The 25,359-nt window shown below is 43.6% G+C and overlaps 1 protein-coding gene across 2 annotated transcripts in view; it reads right to left on the bottom strand.

The window, feature by feature from the left end:
- The window catches only part of LOC149848756 (protein ORANGE, chloroplastic-like), a 95,464-nt gene extending 70,598 nt beyond the window's left edge, over positions 1 to 24,866 (bottom strand). Inside the window, exons 1-4 of one of the 2 annotated variants that reach the window (XM_089997258.1) lie at positions 24,237 to 24,866; positions 23,014 to 23,128; positions 15,005 to 15,121; positions 14,745 to 14,831 (exon numbers count right to left, since the gene is read on the bottom strand). In XM_089997258.1, coding sequence (XP_089853384.1) covers positions 14,745 to 14,831; positions 15,005 to 15,121; positions 23,014 to 23,128; positions 24,237 to 24,463 — 546 coding nt within the window. In that variant the 5' untranslated portion in view covers positions 24,464 to 24,866. The remainder of the gene's footprint in view (positions 1 to 14,744; positions 14,832 to 15,004; positions 15,122 to 23,013; positions 23,129 to 24,236) is intronic. The other variant, XM_089997267.1, reaches the window with a different exon arrangement.
- Between the last annotated feature and the right edge of the window lie 493 nt (positions 24,867 to 25,359).

Below are 25,359 nucleotides of genomic sequence, written 5' to 3'. Positions count from 1 at the left end.
AATCAGTACAAAGTATAGAAATTTTGTTTTCAAAACTACTTTTAACCAACTTATGAAAATTTTAAAAATGGAAGAAGACGTCAGATTTATGCTTAAGTATATCCAAGTGTGTCTAGTAAAATCATCCCCAAATATGACATAGTATGCATATTTACATAACACAGATGTTGGATCCCAAACATTCGAATAAACTCGCTAAATTGGTTTAGATGAAACAAAAGTTCTATCATTAAATGGTAATCTCTTTATTTATTCAAGAACAAAGTCTTCACAATAGAAATCATTAAGATTATAAAAAAAAATTAGTTTCGAAAAATATTGGAATTTTGATATATTTGAATGTCCTAATCTTTTATGTCATACATTCAAATCTAACTTTTGGATATTACAACAAAAAAAAACTTTAGGTATTTCTAAAAAATTCATATAGTATAGCCCTCCTCTATGGCTTTGCCCAATCAGCTTCCCTGACTGGCAATCCTGCACCAAACATTCATTTGAAGAGAAAGAGATATTACAACCATAATCAGATATTTGAGATATGGATAAAAGATTTAGATTTAAATTAAAAATGTGTCAAATTTTTAGAATAAAAAGCTTTTTGGATTTTGAAGAATCTTTTTCAAAATTCCCTATTCTTTCAATTTGAAGAGATATTCGGTCGTAAAAACATTTGATACACTTAAATTGTTATGATATTCGAGCAATATATCATGATTTGGGTGTAATGAAATATGCGAAAATAAATACAATGTCCTATAATGGACATTCACAAGCAAACACAAAGAATAAGTCCACAATGGACATACACAAAACTATGTCTCTCGTAGCTAGAATCACTTCCGGTGATGATCATATCATCAGCATAAAGCAGGAGAATAACTACTGAAGTCCCTGCACTTTTCACAAACAGAGCAGTATCAGTATAGCAAGAACCAAAATTCAAACTTGTCATTACATTACTAAATTTATCATGCCAAGCCTTTGGAGCTTGTTTTAATCCATATAATGCTTTGTTAAGTTTAAGAATTTTATCGTTACCAATACATACTCCCGGTGGAAGATCCATATAGACTTTTTCATTTAGTTCACCATTTAAGAATGCATTTTTAACATCTAATTGATAGATAGGCCATTTTTTAACCGAAGCAACAGCAATGAGAGTCCTAACACTGGTCATTCTAGCTACGAGAGAGAAAGTTTCCTCATAGTCAATACCGTATTCTTGAGCGTATCATTTTGCTACAAGTCGAGCTTTGTAGCGTTCTAATGACCCATCGCTCTTAGTTTTGACTTTATAGACCCATCTACATCCGATAGATTTCTTTCCAGTGGGCAATGATGTTATTTCTCAAGTTTTTTTTGCCTTTTCAAACCCACGGGAATATTTTTGGCTTCATTATAGTGAGATGGTTCATGAAAAGAGTGTAACGCAATTAGACATGACCTATAGTTTGATGCTAGAGACTCATAGGAGACAAACCTATTTGGAGGGTTGGAGACTTGACCGGATCTTCTCAAAGAGGTTTCTTCTATATTGGAACCTTGAGAATATTTTTCTTTGACCACGCCGAACATATGTTTGAATTGGTCTATTATCAATGACATCATTTTCGTTTTCAACATTGTTAAGAGGAATATCCTCTTGGTCATTTAACAAATTTTCATTGGAAATCTCCTCTTCTTGAGGAGTCACTTCTTCTTGAGGAAGAAAATCAAATAAGAAAGCATATTCGCTTTCATCAATATATTTAATTTTCTCAAAAACACTTTCATTTTTCAAGAAGGTTACATCTTTCGAAACATACAATTTGTTGCTTTTAGGATCAAAGCATCTAAATCCTTTTTTATTTTTTCCATATCCTAAGAATACACATTCAATAGCCTTAGAAGATAACTTATCTCTTTTATGTGAAAGAACAAAGCATTTGCATCAAAAAATTCTTAATCTATTAAAATCGGGTGTTCTTTCAAATAATTTTTCATATGGAGATGTATTTTCTAAGGATGATGAAATCATTCTATTTATTAAGTAGGTTGATGTTAAAGCGGCTTCGGCTCAATAACTTTTTGGAATTTCTTTCAGCTAAACCATTTTGTTGAGGAGTTCTAGGACATGATTTTTTATGGCAAATTCAATTTGTTTCTAAATAGTTTTGAAATTTATTTGATAAGTACTCTCCACCCAAATCGGATCTAAGTATAGAGATATTACTTAAAAATTGATTTTTGACAATCATATGAAATTTCTTAAAAAAGGTGAAGACATCGAATTTTAAGCTAAGAAAATAAATCCATACATACCTAGTAAAGTCATCAATGAAGGTAACATAATAGAAGTATCCTCCTTTTGATATGACGAGTGAAGGGCCCCAAACATCCAAATGAACCAACTCAAAAGGCCTTTTAGACACAAAGTTTCTATTTGGCAAAGGGGTAGATTTCATCTTTCCAAAAATACAATTCTTGCAAACAAAATGTTTCTCATTACAAAATTTCTTTCCAAAAGGAGAAGAGTACATTTTTGAGAAACTTGGATGTCCAAGTCTTTGATGCCAAGTTTCAATATTTTTTTCTTTAACATAGTTACAAAAAGAGTTTGTAGGGAGATTCAAGTTGCTCATGTAATAGAGATCTCCCCTCCTATGGCCTTGCCCAATCTGCTTCCCGGACTGGAGATCCTGTATAGAGCAACCCTTAGTTGAGAAAGAGATTTGACATCCATGATCACATATTTGAGAAACAAAAAGAAGGTTTAAATTAAGTTAAGGTACTATCCTCACATTTGGTACGAGATTTTTTTTTGAAAAACTTAAGGTTCCAAAACTTTTAACTTGCAAAGACGTGCCATCGACAGCTGAAACATAAGAGGTTTTTTAATTAGAACATAAGTCGGATAACCCATTCTCATGAGGTGTCATATGAAATGAAGCTCCAGAATCAAGTATCCAAGAGGACATACCTGGAGTAGAAGAAGATGAGGAGGCAACTGCGACACCCGATGTTGATGGAGCTTTGAGAAGAAGTTGGAGTGCCTCGGATAGTTGAGCTAAAGAGAAGGAATCTTTTGCTTTTGTTGAATCAATTGAAGCAACTCTTGGCTTGGGGGCTTCATTTATCTTTGAACAATTGGGCCTTATGTGTCTCGATTCTTGACAATGATGGCATATGACTTTTTTATACTTTCCATAGCCATTTTGCCTCCCAAAATGAGGAGGCTTATGTCTTAACATGATTTTCGGGTTTGGAGACAGCTAAAACTTCATCTCTTCCTTTTACCGTACCAAAACGAGTTTCTTCTTGGCATATTTCGACAACCGCATCTTCTAGGCGAAGAGGCTTAGATCTATGGAATAGAGAAGATCTAACTTGCTCATACTCGGGTTTAAGCCCATGCAAAAAATGGAAAAAGTGTTCTTTTTCCATTTATTGTGTTCTAAGTTCAACGTCCTCATTATCTACCCATTTGGGTTCTAGGAGGGATAGCTCATCCCATACGGGACTAAGAGAGCTAAAATAGTCACAGACACTCATGTCCCCTTGTTTAATGGTGTGAATTTTTTCTTGAAGAAAAAATTGTCTAACGAGGTCTTTTTATGTGTACATACCTTTCATGAAGAACCATGTCTCATTAGCTTTACAAAATTTGGCAATGTTCGCACAAATTTTTAGCTCCACGTTGTTCATAAACCATGCAAGAATTTTTGCATGCTTACTCTCCCAATCTTCAATCAAGAATTGGTGATCTTCAATGGCTTTAATTCGAGCTCCTCCTTCTAAAGCTTTTTCCTGGCCTCCCTCCATTTTGGTGAGTTGAAGTTGCGGTTCCAGAATGGTGCCCATTAGGGGTGGCAAAATCTGACACGACCCGCCAACCCGCTTCTTAGCCGGGTTCGGGTTTGGCTTAAACGGGTACATGTCGTAAACGGGTCGACCCGCCTAACCCGTTTATTAAACGGGTCGGGTTCGTGTTAGGGGTATGCCAACCCGCCAACCCGGCTGACCCGTTTAATAAACGAGTTAGGCGGGCGGGTCAACCCGTTTACCCGAACCCGACTCGCCAACCTGTTTACTCGACCCTGACCCGCCCGCCAACCCGTTTACTCGTACCTGACCCGCCAACCCGCCCGCCAGTTTACCCGAACCCGACCCGCCAACCCGTTTACTCGACCTGGCCCGTTTATTAAACGGGTTAACCATGTCGTGTCGGGTTACCCGTTTAATAAATGGGTCGGGTTCGTGTTTACCACAGCCGACCCGTTTAATAAACGGGTCGGGTTCATGTTGAGGTATGCTGACCCGCCGACACGACCCGATTGCCACCCCTAGTACCCATTACATAACCCTAAAGCTTTTTGCCTTTAAGGTTGTTCTCCATAGCAGACACCCATACCAAGTAATTGGTACCATTTAGTTTGAAGGAGAGGTCGATCTTTTGTTCACCTTCTATGGTGAGATAGAAATAGGAGAAACTAGACAAGAGAGCTAAACTTCAAGAAGACACAAGTAAAAACCGAACTAAAGAACAAGAGCACAATCTCGCTCTGATACCATGTAATGAAATATGCGGAAATAAATACAATGTCCTATAATAGACATTCACAAGCAAACAAAAAGAACAAGTCCACAATTGACATACACGACTTGCAAAAGAGAAAAATCTTATAAAGCAAGAATGGGCTTGTAAAAGCCACGGTTTTACAAAGGGGTTTACCCCACTATTTATAAGCAAAAGAAGTGAGAGAGGGAGTGAGAAAAGATGAGAGTGAGGGCATTGGGAGGCCCAACAGGGAGTCGTTGGGCCCCCAACGATCACATTTGTGATCGTTGGGGGTCCAACGACTCTTAGTTGGGACCCCCAATGTCACATGCATTAAATGCATGTTTAAAAAAGAACAAAAAGTAAAAAGAGAAAAAATAAAGGAAAAAAAAAATAAAAAAAAAGACTAACATGCCCCTATTGGGCAAAATTGCAGAAATACCCTCAATTGGGTATAATGGAGTATATATATATATACATGATTACATGTATTTTAACATTGGGGTCATGTGAAACGATACACTGGAATCAAGAAGTCAAGGAAATTTACCAAAATTGAAAAAAGATGAAATTGCGACTCTAGTTGAAGACGATGCTCCTTTGAAAAGAAGTTGAAGAACTTCCACTAGTTGAGCTAGAGACATGCTTTCAATGGATGATTCTTGAGATATGAGAATGTACCTTGGTTCTTGTGGAGAGTCAACCGAAGCAACCTTCTTTTCAAATGTCCATTTTAGTTTAGGATATTGAGGTCTAGTATGTCCAGGTTCACGACAATAATAACAAATGACTTTCTTTTTATTAGTCATTTCCTTATCTTCTATAGTGAGGTGGTTTATATGTACGAACATAATTTCTCGGTCTAGAGACGACCAAGACCGAGTCATCTTTATTTCTTGCCACATGCTTTTTCAACATATTTTTCTCCATGCTCAACTCCTCTATAGTGTCTTCAATAGAGGAAACTTTTCCTCCATGAAGGAGAATAGACTTAGTGGCTTCAAATTTCGGTCTTAAACCATTGATAAATTGATAAAAGTGTTATGCATTTATTTATTTGTTTTTGACGGAATTCAATATCTTCGGGGCAATGCTATTTTGGCTCTAAAAGAGTCAATTCTTCCCAAAGTTCGGACAAATCATTATAGTATTCTCTAATACTTTTTTCACCTTCGGTCATAGTCCAAACTTTATCTTGCACATTACACACGTATGCAATATCTTTAAGAGAATACATTCTCTTGAGGTACTCCCAAGCCTTGTTTGCATGCTCGAATTTTGCAAGGCTAGAGCATTTTTTAACATCCACACTACTAATAAGTCAAGACATGTTCTTGGCATGTCTCATTCTCCATTCTTTTGACTTCTTCTCATAGTTGGTAATGATTTTGGTTTTCTCACTTTCGGTAAGTGGAATTTCTTTCTCGCCTTCTACCTTGGTGAGAACTAGCTTGGGTTCTGAATCGAACCCATCTACTAGTCCTCACAACTTGTTTCCCTAAATAAGGTGCTTCATAATAGAAGTTTATGTTACATAGTTGAAATCATTGAGTTTTATGGGTTTAATGGTAACATTTTCATTGTCATCCATTTTACAAGGAATGGACAGAGAGGGATAGAGAGTAAGGGTGGAAAAATCTGACCCGACCCGCCAACCCGCTTCTTAGCCGGGTTAGGGTTTGGCTTAAACGGGTTTGTGTCGTAAACGGGTCGTGTTCGTGTTAGGGGTATGCCAACCTGCCAACCCGTTTGACCCGTTTAATAAACGGGTTAGGCGGGCGGGTCAACCCGTTTAATTATTTATGTTTATCTTAATGATTGTAAGACAACTTGGTGGATATGTTTGTAGTATGGTTGTAACTTGTAAGACAATTATGTTGATGTTGTCTTTATGTTTATGACTTTATGTTGAAGTTTTATGTTAATGTTGGTAGTACAATTCCATATTGAGATTTGCAGAAAAAAAGTATAATATGTATTTTTTTGTGTTTCTAATTGTGTTATTCGGGTTATTCGAGTTACTCGGGTCGGTTATCGTGTCTATGTTATTGGGTCGACCCGTTTAATAAACGGGTCGCCGTGTTGTGTAATCGTGTCGTGTCGACCCGACCCGTTTATTAAACGGGTTAACCGTGTCGTGTTGGGTTACTCGTTTAATAAATGGGCCGTGTTCGTGTTGAGGTATTCTGACCTGCCAACCCGTTAACCCGACCCGCCAACCCGTCGATTGCCACCCCTAATAGAGAGAAGAAAAGAAAAATAAAACAAGAAGAATGGAATACGAGCACTCCACCATTATAGCACAAGCACTTTAATCTTCAAATGATGCACGACCATGATCCACAGGCACTTGCACAATCACGGCCTCTCGAACCACTCTACCAATGTCTCTACCAAGGACACTTTGATGCAGGGCAGGATTCGATTGGGCCCATCGTGCCACCCGATCCGCCACAAAGGGCAGATGAGCGACCTCGCGTGTATGACTCACTTGCAGGCACGACGCAGGGAGGTACCCCTGCGCACCTACTCCAGGCGTGGTGGAGTTCGCACGCCCCAGAACCAGCTGCAAATAGAAGTTGACCCGGATCCAAGTCTGGACCCGCGACCCGGGTCCAGTAAATAGCCTTTAAAAGGCCCACTCCTAGGGTTGCGTGGGGGACAGTTTCTGAAAGCTTCAGCCGTCATTCCCTTTCTGCATTTTGCTTATTCCTCATTACTTGCATCCTTGTTTTTCCTTAATTTATTTACTATTAGTTGTTTCCCATTGTTTATTGAAACTTATTGAGATTAATAAAGTTCAGCCACACCGATTCACGGTGGGCCTCTGTTTTCACTCCTCCGACGTGGGTTGCATCAAAGTGGTATCAGAGTCTGCGCCCATCTTCATCAGCGAGATGGCTCTTGAAGCAGGGACCGATCCGGTGCGAGGCGAGGACCGTGAGGAGGCTGGCAGCGAAGACCCCTTACTACGCGTAATGGACATGTTGACGAAAATCCAAGAGAACATGCTGCGAATGAGCAGGGATCTCGCCGGCCTGTCAAAGAGGATGGATGGGTTTGAAGAGCGCGTAACAACACTCGAATCACCCAAAGAGCCGTGCGCAATACCGGGCACAGACCTCGTCGAGGGCGCAGCCGCAGGTTTGATTCCCAGCGCTACCGCACCCCTGCAGCCGACGCAACTCCAGCAGGGTTGCGTGACTACGTTCTTGCTGGCGACAGGCATCGCCCCTGATCTGGGCAACTTGCAGCAACACCAGAGAGCCCTGATGAGCAGCAACTCCCTGGTAACGGCTCCTCAACCCAAACAACGTCCTCCTGTGTTGGGCTCGCAGGTGGGACCGAGCCTGCAGGACCCCAGCAGTGCGTTGTGGCCACGCTGCAGGTCGACCCGAGCCTGCAGGGCCCCAGCCTTGCGCTGGGCCCACCTGCAGGCCCTGGCTCATGGCAGGGCACCACGCAAGGGGCGCTGCAGATGGAGCTGAGTCGGCAGGGCCCCAGCATCACGCTGGGCCCTGTTGTAGACCCGGGTTCGTCTGCCCAAACCAGGAGAGATCCATCTCTCTCTCCCGATCCCACGCGGGGAGGCTCCGAGATTGCACCTCTACGAGCAGGAGCAGGCCAAACCCATTGGGGTGGACCTGACCCAAGAGGGTCCAGCCCAGTGTTCGTTACAGCAGGGCACATGCCCGTTTCGTTGGGACCAACCGTTGGGTCTCAGGGAGCAGGTTTGGGTCTAGACAACCCTTACCCAACCTACCTAGTTGGTTCAGGTTCGCGGGTAGCCCCCAACCAGAACCAGAACCAGAACCAACCCAATAATTTTGACTCTCAAATTAGACCACATGCCGACCCTAACCCATATCGGACCCGGACGAAGCTCCAGTTTGGATTTGAGCCGGGTCAAAACCAGACCCATAATCTTATGGATCGGGGATCGAGTTCAAACCAAGCCTATTATCCCCACAGCTCGAACCTCGATCCAGCCCATCCATATCTGGGTCCGACGAGTAGTGTAGGAATGGGCCCGATCCATATCCCATCGGGCGAGTCAACCCATCAATATACCCACCAGGCCCCATACCCAAACCCACCTGTCTACCCAACCCTGGCCCAAAACCCAATACAACATCCGACCCAACACCATACTCCTAACCCACAACCATATTATACCAACTCTACCCGCCAGGAACCCAAACCCCACCCGCACCCTCCACCCTACCTTGGACTTCCCGTCATACCAGTACCACAATATCGGCCGCAGATGGTGCCCGCCCACGGGCAAATCAGACCGAGGCAATGTCAGCAGGAACCGGCGCACCCTGACCGCCGACCCCCCATCGGGAGAGTTCGACAGCACCAACATCCCGACGAGCAATCCCGCACTACGGACAATGAAGCAGTATGGGACGACGATATTTTCTGGAACGAGCATCCTGCAGGAATGGTGGAGCCGCGACAACAGAGAGCACCAGACCACTCCTCCACTTATGGGGTGAAATTGGATCTTCCGGAGTTTACGGGGCGATTCGACGCGAAGCAGTTCTTCGACTGGTCTTATGCCGTGCAATTCTTCTTCGACTATCACACCGTTGTTGAACATCGTCGTGTCTCTCTAGCGTCTACTCGATTGAGAGGCCTAGCACAGACATGGTGGGTGGAGCTACAACGATCGAGGGAGCGGCAGGGATTAGAGCGCGTACAGTCGTGGGAGGAAATGCAAAGATTGATGCAGTCAAAATTCGTGCCTTCGGATCACGCTGAGCGAGCCTACAAGGAATACCTGACCCTGCGCCAAGGCTCCCGAACTGTAGCGGAGTACACCGCGAAGTTCCATCGACTTTCCCTGCGTGTGCAGATCGAGGAAACAGCTCGTCAGCAGGTCACAAGGTACATTTCGGGTCTCCGTCCTGCTATCTCTGATGATTTTAGTTGTGTCACAGTTGAGACATTAAATCAAGCCAGCAGTTACGCCATGAACATCGAGGACAAGCTGAAGCGGAGGCAAGAATATAGGACGACCCATAGTGAACCCACCAGTCGACCTAAGTCGGGTTTCCCAACCAGGGGAGCAAGCTCCCCTAGTGATTCCAAGCCTAGAACAGACCTTAGCAAACCTGACCAGTCAGGCCCAGCTTTCCACACCCAGTCCAAAGCCAAACCTAGTGAGTCGACCCTTCGTTGTTTTAGATGTCAAGAGTTAGGGCATGTCGCGTCCAAGTGTCCCACCGTGAGCCGGAACACCCATCTTGTTGAAGGAATTGTAGAGTATGCATCCACAAGTGAGAGTGATAGTGATGACAAGTCATTAGTTGAAGACGAGGATGAGAGGAGAGTTATAGAGTTCGACGGCAACGTCGAAAGTTTGTTGTCCATCCGTCATGTGTTGACTACACCCCGAGAATCGGCCCTATCGAAATGGTTAAGGAATAACATTTTTAGGACCCGGTGCAACTGTGAGGGACACGCTTGTGATGTCATCATTTACACCGGAGCATGCGAGAACATGGTGTCTGAGAGTGTGGTTTCTACCTTGAAACTCAACACCGAGAAGTTGTCCCAACCCTATAAGATGGCTTGGTTCAAGAAAGGAAACGAGGTTCCCATCACTCAGCGATGCCTAGTCCGGTTTTCCATGGGGGAACACTACCACGATGAGGTGTGGTGTGATTTAGCCCCTATGCACGCGTGTCACATTCTTTTGGGACGTCCCTGGCAGTTTGATCGCCAGACAACTCACGATGGCCGCAAGAACACATACTCTTTTATCTTTAATGGCCATAAGATAGTCCTTCTACCTATCAAGGAGACTAGTTTTCCCACCGTGGACAAACCTGAGCGAGTCCCCCGACTAGCAGGCCTCTCGTACCGGCTTTTCCTGAACCATTGTCAGGAAGATGGCTATTGTTATGCCCTGGTGGCAAAGCCGGTGATGAGTTCGTCAGTATTCATTCCCGCGGACGTTGCCCCTCTTCTAGAGGAGTTCCGCGACATTATGCCGGATGACCTACCTACCTGATGGATTACCTTCGACAAGGGTAGTTCAGCATGCCATTGACTTTGTGCCAAGGTCGAGTCTACCCAACCTTCCCGCATATCGCATGAACCCCTCCGAGCACACCGAGTTATTAAGACAGGTTCAGAAATTACTGAAAAAGGGTTTCATTCGCGAGAGTGTTAGCCCTTGTGCAGTACCTGCCTTACTCACTCCTAAGAAAGATGGGTCCATGCGCATGTGTGTCGATAGCCGCGCGATCAATCGCATCACAGTCAAATACCGTTTTCCCATTCCTCGTTTGGATGATATGTTTGATATGTTATCTGGTGCCTCCATTTTCTCTAAAATAGATCTAAAAAGCGGGTATCACCAGATTCGTATACGTGAAGGGGATGAGTGGAAAACGACATTCAAGACACGTGATGGATTGTACGAGTGGTTAGTCATGCCGTTTGGGTTATCTAATGCCCCAAGTACCTTCATGAACATGATGACCCAAGTCTTGCGTCTGTGTATTGGGAAGTTTGTTGTTGTCTACTTTGACGACATTTTGATCTATAGTTCATCATTGTCCGATCATTTGAGTCACCTACGTCAAGTCTTAGGTATTTTGAGGAAGGAAAAATTGTATGCCAATGCAAAAAAGTGTGAGTTTATGACGTCCAGTGTCGTGTTCTTAGGTTTTATTATGTCATCTGATGGCGTCAAGGCCGACCCCGCAAAAGTCTGCGTGATTGTCGATTGGCCTACCCCAAAGACTATAGGAGAGATCCGTAGCTTCCACGGGTTAGCCACTTTTTACCGACGTTTCGTGAGAAATTTTAGTACCCTCATGGCCCTCATCACGGAGTGCCTAAAAGGTACTAGTTTTCATTGGACGCTCGCGGTTGGAAAAGCCTTTACGATCATCAAAGAAAAAATTACCAATGCTCTTGTCTTAGCTCTCCCTGACTTTAGTGCAATCTTTGAGGTTGAGTGTGATGCCTCCAAAGTAGGGATTGGAGTTGTCTTGAGTCAGAATCGTAGACCCGTTGCCTTCTTTAGTGAGAAGCTGACTCAGGCCAGGTGCCAATACTCCACTTACGATGTTGAGTTCTATGCCGTGGTACAAGCCCTTCGTTATTGGAGACATTATCTCATTTATAAGGAATTTGTCTTGTACACGGACCATGAGGCTTTGAAGTATCTGAATAGTCAAAAGAAGTTGAGTGCTCGTCATGCCAAGTAGGTCAGCTTCTTGCAAGAGTACACCTTTTCGCTTCGCCATCAATCTGGTACCCTGAACAAGGTGGCTGACGCTCTTAGTAGGAAGAACAGCCTTCTGATGACTATGTCAGTGCAGGTCATTGGCTTCGAACAATGCAAGGAATTATACCCCACGGACCCTGATTTTCACAAAGTCTGGGAAGGGTGCATCTCTTCAGATCGCACCCTCGACCCCCGTTTTTGTATTCATAATGGTTACCTCTTCCGTGGGAACAAATTATGTGTGCCCGATTTCTCCCTTAGGCTTCAGTTGATTTCTGAATTACATGAAGGAGGTTTAGCGGGGCATTTCGGGCATGATAAGACGTTCGCTCTCTTAGATGAACGATACTTTTGGCCCAAAATGCGCAAAGATGTTGTCAAGTTCATCCAAGGGTTTCATGTGTGTCAAGTGTCCAAGGGTCATCGTCAGAATAGTGGTCTGTATACTCGGTTACCCATTCATGAACGGCCGTGGGAGCACGTGTCCATGGATTTTATCGTGGGCCTTCCCCGCACACCACGTCGTTTTGATTCAATTTTAGTAGTTGTTGACCGGTTCTCCAAAATCGCTATCTTTGTCCCGTGTAAGCGAACCACCGATGCCTCTTTAGTCGCCTCATATTATTTCAAGGACGTTGTCTGTTTCCATGGTCTACCTCACACAATCACTTCTGATCGTGACACGCGTTTTATGAGTCACTTTTGGAAATCGTTATGGGCCCTGTTGAAGACTAAGCTTCAGTTCAGTAGTGTGTATCACCCCCAGACTGATGGCCAACCCGAAGTTGTGAACCGCACCTTAGGAAATTTGTTACGGAGCCTAGTGGGGGAAAATGTCAAAACTTGGGATCTCGTATTACCCCAAGCAGAGTTTGCATATAACAACTCCATTAACCGTTCTACTGGTAAATCTTCGTTCCAAATAGTGTATGGTCGGTCACCTACCCATGTCGTTGACCTAGCCCCTCTGTCAGATCTCTCAGCCCCAGCTCTGGATGCCTTTGATGCCGTCGAATGCATGTGTGACATTCACAGACAAGTCCGGGACAAACTTGTTGAAAGCTACGAGACCTACAAAGCTTTCGTAGATCAGGGTCGTCGTGATGTCCATTTCCAGGTCGGTCAACTCGTTTGGGTGTATCTGCGTCCAGAGCGTTTTCCTGTAGGCACCTATAGCAAATTAAGTCCTAAGAAGTATGGCCCTTTTAGGATCCTTCAGCGATTGGGTTCGAATGCCTACCTCCTTGAGCTACCCGATGATTGGCATATTTCCCCTATTTTCAACGTGGCTGATCTATATGCTTACTGTGGCAACAACAAGTCGTCAAAGCCGACTTTTTCCCAACCAGGGGAGAATGATGCAGGGCAGGATTCGATTGGGCCCATCGTGCCACCTGATCCGCCACAAAGGGCAGATGAGCAACCTCGCGTGTATGACTCACTTGCAGGGATGGAGCCACGACGCAGGGAGGTACCCCTGCGCACCTACTCCAGGTGTGGTGGAGTTCGCACGCCCAGAACCAGCTGCAGATAGAAGTTGACCTGGATCGCGGTTCGGATCCAAGTCTGGACCCGCGACCCAGGTCCAGTAAATAGCCTTTAAAAGGCCCACTCCTAGGGTTGCGTGGGGGACAGTTTCTGAAAGCTTCAGCCGTCATTCCCTTTCTGCATTTTGTTTATTCCTCATTACTTGCATCCTTGTTTTTCCTTAATTTATTTACTGTTAGTTGTTTCCCATTGTTTATTGAAACTTATTGAGATTAATAAAGAAGTTCAGCCACACCGATTCACGGTGGGCCTCTGTTTTCACTCCTCCTCCGACGTGGGCTGCATCACACTTGAATGAGCATAAGAAAGAGCCAAGCTCTGGTACCATGTAAAGAACCAAAGAGCCTTCAATTACGAACCAAAATGTCCACCAATGTTCCACTTGAGTGGGTAACAACAAAAGTGTTCTCTAAGGAACACACCCACAAATCCCATAAAGTGAACCACACAAGTGTTCTAAAGAACACACTCACAAATCCTACAAAGAGAGTACATAACAGGCACACAATATAAAAATATATATTTTATTCAATAAAATGAATGTACCCAAAAGCATAAATTACAAAAGGGAGAACATCCCTATTTATACACAAAAAGGAGAGGAGAGAGCACTCGAAAAGAGAGAGAGAGAGAGAGCATTACAAGGTGGGAGAGAGACTCCCAACAGCTAGAAATTCTAGCCATTGGGAGCAAGTCAAACTGATTTAACTTGCTCCAACGACTAGAATTTCTAGCCATTGGGGTCAAAGTCAAATCAGTTTGACTCCCCCCAACTATATTATATATAATATATTACAAAAAGAAAATATATACATATAGTATGTATATACAAGTATATATATATATATATACATGTATATATGTACATAGACGTATATACAATACCATATACATAAATGTATATATATGTACACTTTAGCATTGTCTATGAACAAGCACTTGGGCATTCTATTGAGTAAACGAGGAAAGAATCCACAATATATTAAATGCAGTTCCTATGTAGCAAGACACAGCTGATGAATATTTTGCAGTTTATCAAGATATACAAAAACTAATGATTGATACTGCTGAATTCAACTACATGAAAATCTCAATGCTCTAATGTGGACTCAAAAAACAATGCAAGAAGTGTTCAGCAAGTTGGGTTGCAAAAGTTTTGCATCATAACTGCTGCTCTCAGATCTAGTCAAGCACATATGAAATAAGTTATGCCATCCTATGCTTCAAAACCTTGCAATAAGACAGGAATGATAATGCAAAAAAAAGAGAAAATATCATAGTGCCAGGTCGCCACAGAAAAAGACATGCTCAACCAAATGGTAGAAACAAGAAGGGAACATGAAACACATGAAGTACAACATGAAATTCCATATCTATGATGTATAATACAATTGCAAAAATACTTACAGTCGGAGCAAGTAGGCCACCAAAAAGAATAATTGCACCAATGAGAGAAAAACAAGTAGCATAGTACACCCTCAGATTTGCTGCACTCTGCTTTTAACACACAGTTCTCTGAATTTAACACACTTTCAAATGAAGTAAAAGCATTTGATAGAGCAAAGTATATAAATCAGGAATCCAACAAAATACACATCTGGAAACATGCCTTGATATTTTTGCTTTTTGCTTTATTGGACCTTGAGGAAAAAAAAGAGAAAACTCACCAATGGAGGCAGAAAGGGGATGAAAGATGGGAAATTTGGAAGTTCACTTTCATGCTCCTCGTTCAAAATACCAAGCTCAGCACTTTTAATTCTTTGTTGGATTCTTAACCTACGAACCTACAACAGCCCAAAAATGAAACAGAAGAAAACAAAAGAAAATGATTAAAAAATGCATGTTAGGATGAGAAAAAAACTGCATGACTTAAAATAACAAATTTTGGATTAAATAAACTAGCACAATGTTATCTCACATAATGGCATATACAAACAGAAACAGAAAATCTCATTTTCCATGTTGCTTGACCATGTTTCTACACATTACATTTTGTAAGGACATCTATCTTAATATAGAATTTCTATTTTCAGCATTAAATTAGTTGACATTTAGATTAATACAGACATCGGACATTGTATGACACAGATATTAGCAATACAAAACCAAACTTCTAAAAGCCAATTGTATCCAGTTGTATTGTTCCATCAATGAAAGCTTCGTAAGGTCTTGAGTAGGCACATTGTGCTTGATTTGAGGGGTTCATCTCTGATATGAGGCAAGTTGGCTTATGTAACCCACTATAGCTATATCTGTTAAATTATCTTCTACTGTGATTGTTATTCTCATACTGGATATTGGTGATTATTGAAGATACAATTATTGGAGTTGAGGAGGAAATTAGCTTAAGAAAAAAATAGTCCTGTCATGAAGTTCGATTTGACTAATTTTGGTTTTGGTGGCTCATAGAGATTGAAATGGCATATTCTCTTGGAGGACATCTTTTGTCCCAGATGAAGTTTGCTTTTGATCTTGTCACATGATCATGTATTTTGGATAATAAGATTGCTGATACTCCTTAGCAACTGAATGTAGAAAAGGGAGCATCTGAATATAGGATCCTTGAATATCCTACAACATTTTGACAGCTGGTGATGTATATACTATACAATTACTCATCAGCAGATTGGCCACATGGTTCACTCTGTTAGTCAATTTCAACATGCTCCCACTACAACTTATATACATAGTAATCGCCAGGATGCACTGTTACTTTTTCCTCTTATTTACAGTTGTCAGCATATTTAACTGTGGACTGGAAGAAGATAATTCTGATTGACAGTCTATCACCCTTGATTTATGGTGGTGTAAGACACAAGATCATGCATCCCACTCATTTACAAAAGTAGAAGACAAAGTTATGACTCACAGTACTGTTGAAGTTACTCATCTACAACATTTACTGATTTGGGATGACCTTCATCACCTATGTCACCTGGGTACGGGTGCGGGTACAGGTACGGAGGGTACGACACGGCAATTCCAAAAAATGTGGGTACGGGGACACGGCTATATATATATATATATATTGAAATATAATATGTAATATAATATAGGACACGGCAAATGTTGTGTCCAGGTACCAGTACCCGTGTCGACACGGGTACGGCACCCTAAGTGCCGTGTTGCAGTAACATAGTTCATCACTCATCCATTGCATAGTGATGATATAACACCTAAGTTGCTCATCACAGAACATTTACCTGGACAGCAATTTTGTCAGAAAGAAGTTGAATGGATTTATTACCTTGATATATATACGAAGCAACCTACTGATAGCTGATTTCATTGCCAAGTTCTTTATAGTTTATGCTCATTTTTCAATTTCTTCTCAACAAATTATTGTTGGTTTCATCATGTGTTTGAAGCAAAGTATTAGTATATATATTGTAAGTTAAAAGGTACAGTTATTTATTCTTTATATCTCACAGGGTGCTTATGCGTATTGTTGTCTCATAATTTTGGTCCTTTTGCTATTTGTCGGGGACATTATTATCTTTTGTATTTAGTATATTTGCTTTGTGTGTGTTGCTGTAGTTGTCCTTCAATATTAAGGAAACATCCATCTTCAGAAAAAAATTGATCAAGATCTCACTTTTCACTAGAACCATACCATTACACCGCAGTTAGAATCACCATTCCAATTTCAAGGCCAACATTCAGCAGAATGGATACAACAAGCCTACAAAACAACATTGTGAAAATTTTCATTATAGAAAAGCACACATATTGATAAGCTATGTCACAGGGATTCGGCTAGCAGGGTGCCGCACCCACGTCGATGAGACGCGATGCGGGTGCGGGTGCGGGTGTGGCACCGGGTGCGGTCAACCCGACCCTCAGTGCGGTCAACACACCCAGTGTAACGCCCCAAAATCATGGACTTGAAACCTTTTATTAAAAAGGTTTAAAGCTTTGAAATCAATTATTTATCAGAGTTTAAAAAAAAACAGAAGTTTAGCGGAAGATCAGGTTCAAAACAACAAGTCCCTAGACCTTGGGCACATTACAACCAAAAGCAGATTCCCCCTTACAAACCGATTTGCAGTTCAAATATATATTTTATTGAAATGAAAAGAAGAACCACATTTTGGTAATACAATTTTAGAAATCCAGAGTTATAATCAAAAGAGATACTTTCAAAGAAACCTTATACCGCATCTATCAAAAGTATCCCCAGGAGCGCAACGTCAAGAAAGGGCATTGCCTTGAATGCATCGCGTCATCAGGCCATCGCAAGCTGTCTCAACCTGTTCACCACCTGCCCATGAAAATGGGTCAGTCACACAACAGACTAGTAGGGGTGCAAAGGACAAGAAAGAGCAGAAGCTGCAATAAGTAAGATAAACGCTAGCTCAAACAAAAACAAGCAAGACTAGCAGATCTAACCAAATGTGTTGTGGAGTAAGCAAAGCTCTAGTAAAGCAAACAGCTACACACAAGAGCAGGGAGGATCAAAGTGCTAAACAAACAACTATAGCAATCCCACTGATATAATAGGTGAAGAATAACTAACTTTATCCACCAGCCAAGCAAAGCAATTTCATAAGACAGGTATTCATAACAACACTCGTAATACATACGAGTACCATAGGATGGCTCAGTCCATCGACAAGTGATTTCCTTAATAGTGAGGCACCAGCTATTGCATCATAAGCAATTCATAAGCAATACAAGATAAGCAATCAACTAGTATGAGAAGCTAGTTATTACCAAGCAAGGAACTGCGTAAGCGGTTTAACCAACAAGGGTAACGCCTCGACGGGCGTACCTAGCTCAACGAATAGCATACCGAACTACCGAGCTAACAAGCAAGCAAGCAAAGTACGTCACAACATGTGTATCTCACGATCATGTGTATAAGTTATATCTTGTCTCATTACTGAGCAGGCCGTTGTGGGTACGCACAAGGCAAAACGTAGAAACAGTCGAGATCGATTCGGGGGTCCATTATGCTATGTATTTTATTATACCCCGAATGACTGACTGAGTCCGCTTCCTAAGGGGACGGTCTGTGACCAAGAGAGTAAATCCCCAAAGGCAAACAAAGGCCCAATGGATGCGCATTCGTACTTCTGCAGAAATGGCCCGAAGGATTTCCCCTGACCTCCGATGACTGGGGAAGGTCGGATCTTTGCCCGAGATTGCCATATATGACTGTCCATCGAAGTTTTGTACCATCCATCCTCTCTCTTGATGAACCGTCCCAAATGAGCACGACGGAGGGTTTCTTAACCGCCGTCCCATTCTCATGCTCTGGTCTTTCAACCCAAACGAGCATCTTGCCTGTGAAGGCGCATGATTATTATTTAGGTGAGTTATACGCGCCATTGCGCGTTCAAGGCAAGCACATAATTCACATCTTACTCACCGCAGTACGCATCGTGACTATGCAAAATGTATAATCATGATGAAAGGGATCAATCCCCACTGAGGATAGAAACATCACTCTTGTGATCTCAAACACATGCCATTGCATGTTCGAGGCAGACATAGGCCTCTCATCCTACTCATCGTAGTACGCAACGTACCTGTTCAAAAGTACCACCACGATGAGAGGGGTATGGATCTCTCGCAGGAAATCCCAATGCTTCTACTTTTATAGAAGCCTACAATGAACTCATTCCAGTTCCAACTGATCGTGCTCGGGTCCTTTGGACAATCGCGAGCAAACTGCCTATTAAGCGAAAGCAACGTAACAGGATTAGCTTAATGTGTCAATACACGCTTAGAGGTTACTATAAACCTCTCGTCCTTCTCTTCGTAGTCCAAACATATCATACGTAACTAAAGGTATAACTACAAGAGGAAGAACATGGTTCTCTGGTAAGAGATCCAGCAATACCTTCACGAAGGAAGGCGCTACAATCATGGTTGAACCAGAAAGCCTAGAAACTAAGTCTCACATCAGAGGTGAGGTAACGCCGATCTAGAGATGGCGCAAGTACCTCGCTAGGATCCCCGCCCCTATTCGTGCACAGGATCCTAAACGAGGTTATCTAAGTCGTATCGAATAGGCAAACTAAGGTTGTAACACATCTATCCCAAATACATCAATTTGGGAGGTCCGACCGCTACCTCTGCTTTACAAGTTGTACATCTTGAAAATAGGTTTACACCTATGATGATGTCTTTTGAGAACTGAAGTGCATAAGGGTGTGTCATGGCTTGTAAGCCAAGTGAGACGATATACACTATGCACTCGAAGTTGCACTCAGGGAGTGCAAGCTGACAAGAGGCAAACTCATGCACATACCAGGGCAAAACGAGGGACAAGACTCGGTGGGCGAAGCCGCACCGCGAGGGTAGAACGCTAAAGCTCCACACGAGGTATGAGATCATACCTCGATCATCGTAACGCACAAGCAGGCAACTACGCAAGCGACTCGTGAGGTAAGAGATCCTATACTGACTACGCAAGTGTAAAGAACGACTCACGAGGCATAGGGTTGCACCTCGATAGATCAATAAGCGCAAGCAGGAAAAGGAGCATGCGACAGAGATAAGAATACATGCATGAGCAAGACAACCACAAGGTAAGGACGAACACAAGAAAAAGGCAAGTGCAAGAGCAAGCACGACAGTACAAGAAAGTAAAGCGAGAAGCAAAGGCCATGGCGCATGAAGCGCGGGGCAACAAGTAAATGCAAGAAAGTAAAGTGCAAGAACGTAAAGAAGGACCAGGACTTGCATCCTGGAGAACAGAGCAGACATAAGCAAGTAAATGCCAAGGCGCAAAGCGCGGGGCAGCAGAAAAGTAAAGTGCGGAAAAGTAAAGAGGACAAGGATCGCGAAACCGCGTCCTTGAGTTAAAAGACATGGAATGTAAAGACAGGAATAGAAAGCCTAGGCACATATAGCGCGGCGGCGACAGAAAGGAAAGTGCAGGAAAGTAAAGAGGACAAGGATCGCGAAACCGCGTCCTTGAAGGTAAAGACATACGTATATATATTATACGTATACATATACCATCCTCTTTTAGTTATCTTCCTTATTTTAGCATTTATCAGTTCATTGTCCTTTCACGCAAGAATCCCCTACCTTAAGGGGTTGCGGGTCCTCGTACGCATGCAGCGTAGGCAAAGAAGAGCTCGAGCCACAGAGGGCGAGCTGGATTCACCGTTCAACCTGGAGATCTTAGAACATTAGTATATGCTATATAAGAAAAGAGAAGCAAACACAGCAAGGTCTCCTGCCTGCAGAAGGCAAAGGCAGGAGCTCTGCATCCTGCAGACAAGGGTGCCAGAGGCAGGGGCCTCAGCCCTGCTTGGCAACAGCAGCAGAGGCAGGGAGCAGGAGCTCCCTGTCTGCTAGCACAAGGGAAGGCAGGGGAGGGAGCAGGAGCTCCCTGCCACAACGAGGCAGGGGAGGAAACACCCACTGTCAGAATCATGAGACAGGGGCGCAGCCCCCTGCCGGCAGCAAGAACGAGGCAAGGGGGCAAAGCCCCTTGCCGGAGAACAGCAAAGATGCAGGGGGCAAGCCCCTGCCCGAAAAGCAAGAAAGCAGGGGGGCCTCGCCCCCTGCTGGCACAACGCAGGAGGCAGGGGGCATCGCCCCCTGCCGGCACAATGCAAGAGGCAGGGGGACAGAGCCCCCTGCCGAGGAGCAACAGAAGGTGCAGTGGGGCTCCGCCCCCTGCAGGGGAAACAAACGAAGGCAGGGGGCCCAGCCCCCTGCCGGCAAACAAAAGAAGGCAGGGGGGCAAAGCCCCCTGCCAAGAGGCAACATCAAGGCAGGGGGGACCCCTCCCCCTACCGAGAACCAAACAAAGGAGCAGGGGGGGCTCAGCCCCCCTGCTAACCCACAGCAAAAAGGAGAAGGTGACAGGGGGTGGAACCCCCTGCCAAGCAAACCAAAAGGAGGCAGGGGGCAGAACCCCCTGCCGAGGGATGATAGGAGAGCAGGGGGGCTCGCCCCCCACCGGGAAGCAAAAAGAAGGCAGGGGTGCGAAGCCCCCTGCCGAAGGTAATCACAAAGGCAGGGGGACTCCGCCCCCTACCGAGAAACAAGGGAAAATGACAGGGGGTGGAACCCCCTGCCAAGAAGAGTCAATCGACAAGGGGTTCAGCCCCCCTGTCGACCAACAGCAAAATGGGAGGCAGGGGGTTTTTAACCCCCTGCCAACAAGCATTAACGACAGGGGCCCAGCCCCCGTGTCGATCCACCCTGCACAAAGAAGGAAAAGGGGAGGGTTTACCTCCGAGAACGAAAGCAACAGGGGAGTCTGCAGGCTGGAGGGCCGAGGAAGCTGGCAGCGAGTTGTCAGCGACTGAGGGGAGGGACGCAGGTGCCAGCGCCGTCGGGAAACCTGCCGAATCGAGGAAAGGTGGCCGCCTGCGTCGATCGCCAGCAACCGAGGATCGACGAAGGCTGAAGGGTTGCTGAGGACTCTAATCGTCGGCAGCAGCAAAGGTGGAGGGTCGGCTCGAAGGTCGCCGAAACTCAGAGCGAAGGCGAAGAGGTGGCCGCAGGGAGGATCGTCGGTCGTCGACGGCTGAGGATGCCGGCTGCGAGTCGCCGGCAACCGAAGGGGAGACAGCACCTCCCTGCAGTAGCCGCATGGAGGTCGGCAGCGAGGATCGTCGGTCGTCGGGGAGGCGGCCTGACGGGAACGCTCGTCGGCGTCTCTGATCGCCGGCGACAGCGTGAGGAGGGGGAGATCGGAGCAGAGGAGAGAGAGAAGGGGCGAGGGTTTTGCCCCTCGCCCGAGACACCTGCGTCTTTTTAAAAGACGCAGGTTCTCGAGAGTTCGAGAACCCGGGGCGCGGGTCGGCTCGAGCTCGGGTCCAGCCCGGATCCAAGCCCGACACGGGGGTTCAGACCCTGACTCGCGTCTGACACGTGCCGGACACGTGTCTGACGCGAGTCGGACACGATTTTTTTTTTCTTCAGGGGCTTTACACCCAGGGTCATTTTGGTCCAATTTTTCGGACTTAAAAAAAAAATTGCCAAGATTTTTTTTTTAATATATGTCACAGGGATTCTCCAACTAGGTGCCTCACCCGCACCCAATGCGGTCAACCTGACCCTGGGTGCAGTCAACGCACCCAGGGTCATTTATGTCCAACTTTTGGACTTTATATATATATATATATATATATATATATTTTTTTTTTTTTTTTGCTGCACCCCCGCACCCAGGTTTTTTGGAAGTGCCGCATCCCCGCACCCATGTGACATAGTTGATAAGAGTGGTCATTTTTTACTCTTTAGAGAGAGTTTGGAGATGACTAACATCTCATGGCACGATGTGAGATTTTCATCTTCTCATTCAATATAGATCTTACTATATGTGCCAAGTTAACCTAGCACACGATCAACTCCAAGAGTTTATTCATACATAGGCAGGGCACAGAATATAACTGACATACAAATGTCATGTTCTTTTTACCGCTGGTGCTGTACACAAGTTAACGGACTGTCACACTTATCTTCAAGGAAAAGATGTCCCACATCTAAATTTACCGAGTTTAAAGTAGATTCATAAACAACACCTTTTAACCTCTTTAAAGGTGAGTAGCTACAGTTTAGTATCTACCAGGAATAGGTAAAACAAAGTACAAGCAAAAGTAACACCTCAGAATTAATACAACATGAAAATACCTAGCTGTCCGTTCTTATGCACAATAATAACTGTGCAGCAAAAAAAGGTTTTTGATCACTAAAAACCTACCTCCTCCATGTGCAGAAAGATTTTGTTTCGCCGGCTTTGAATATTGCCCTGAATTTCTTGCAACTGCAATTTTGCAAAATCTTGGACTGTTTCAGGTCCTTCTATGATACAAAAACTGCAGCCACATTCAAATATACCACCATTACAAACAAAATAATCAAATCATGCATCCTCAAAATCACTTAAATCCAGTAAAAAGTGCACGGCACATAGTCAGCTGAAAGAAAATACTGTTTCTCCTTCTAGAGCGACAAATACAAAGGTTAAGAACAATGCAAATTACTTTCAAGCCACTTGCAAGAAAATTTTAGGATCGGATGGAGTTTGTCAAATTCTCTTTTTGCTAAACTTAACAACACTATCATGTCATGTTGCTATCAAAAAACCAAAAACAGAAAAAGGATCACGGATTGCGTTAACAAACATGCTCAGAATCATTAATACCAAGTCAAAAGCCTACAAATTAATGAATAGAGTAATGAAAGATATTGAATAGGCCAGTTGACAGAAGAAACAAACACCTACTGAGAGATTGAACATTCGAATGGTGGTTATCATGTCAGCCTGGTGAATTTCAACTGTAAAACGATCTACAAATAGAAGAAGCACATCAAACTCGCATCAGACTAAAAGCAACAAGACCTGTCTACCAAGTCTACCTAGTAAAGACCGCTCATGAACCAAAACAACCGTCACTTTTTCTTTCTTCTTTCCATCTCAAACCAAGAAATTCACATTCGTCCTACCAAAAGAAATTTAAACCCAAACCACCAAAGCATAAAAAGAGTCCTTGATGAAAGGAAGACGATTTCAGTAATGCACTTCACGCAAAATAAAGAAGAAATAATCGTTCACTGAAAAATAAAAGGAGCTTCAAATCTTGTTGCCCAATACTTTTTTATTGTGCAACAAATCCTCAAAATCTGAGAATTTACCAGAGTGAGATCAAGCCCCATCACACGCTCAACGTGAAAGCACGATCGGGAGAACAACCATCCCACACGTATTCAAAGAAATAAACCAAAATCAGACCAAAGAAATTCATTAGAAAAGTCTTCCTAATTTCACAAATTTCCCCGTTTTCCATCGGTCTCGGCTGTCGCGGCGACCAACTAAACGACCGAAAAAACACTCTGAATCATGTTGGTGGGATGAAAACCAACAGAAAAGAGAAAGAAGGAAGGGGGCATGCGGGTTTTGCATAAAAAAAAAAAGAAGCGTACCCGGCTGAGCTTCTGTCGACTGCGTCGGAATCCATCTGCAGGCTTGTCGAAGGAGACGAGGAGTCGGGATCGATGGCGGCACCGCATCGCCGCCATCGAAGGGACGGCTCCCGGATTGCTCCCTTGAGCTTAAGGTGCAGCAATCCCGGCAAGCCAATAGACGGATACGGAGGACACGGGGACGATGAAGGACCGGTGTATCTGAGGAATCTGCCTCCACAGAGCATGTCGGACGATTTTTCAGACACCAGATTTTGGTTATAACAATTTGCTTAGCAAGTAAGAAGAAGAAGAAGAAGAGGAGGAGGAGGGAATGGGGCCAGTTCTGTTGCGTGTTGTCCTGTTGGGTTGCCTCCAAAGGAGTTGGGTGAGCCGACAGGGTTAAAAGAAACTCCACAGAATCTGAGGGTCCGTCTTCAACGAGTCCTGAACTGTTACATTAGCAACATGTTAAGTGGAGCTACAATCTCTTTCTCTTTCTTTCTCCCTGCGTCATCGTCGCTGTAATACTGCTACTAGTCGCCATCTACATCGATACCATCCTTTTTCGTCATCCTTTTTATATTGTTTTTACTGCTGTTATCGTTATAATGCATATCAAAGCATGGTCCGCATTATCCCGCTAGAATATGAGAACGGAAGCATGAGAACTAGAAAGATGAGCATTTCCAACACTTTTTTTTTTCAAATCCAACAGTAGGAATGTGCTTGGAATCAACCATTGGATAGTGTGTTTTGGATGAAAAAAATGTGATTTTTTAACACTTGAATATTTACGATGGTTATTAGTCATTGATTTTAAAGCCTTAAAAAAATCTAGTTTATGCATCAAAACCAGATGATTCAATAGCAGGTTCTTATAAAACCAACTATGCAGAGATTTCAAGAGAAAAGAACAAAAAATATATGAAATCATAGTTTTAGGTTTGATATTCTCAATCAGACCTTATAGATGCATTCAACATATATTATTTGATAAGAATCATGTTTTGAATAATGTTTTGGGGACATAAAAATAAGATTTTCAAGTCATAAAATTTTGGTACATTGTAAGGCGTTGATGTTGAAGATCTTAAAAAACTACATGTATGCCATAATCACATGATCCAAAACTTGTTTTCCA

This window comes from Nuphar pumila, chromosome 1, assembly GCF_984573655.1.
Source record: "Nuphar pumila chromosome 1, dmNupPumi1.hap1.1, whole genome shotgun sequence".
Lineage (NCBI taxonomy): Eukaryota > Viridiplantae > Streptophyta > Magnoliopsida > Nymphaeales > Nymphaeaceae > Nuphar > Nuphar pumila.
Note: the sequence above shows the minus strand (reverse complement) of the source record. Positions and strands in the feature narration are given on the sequence as shown.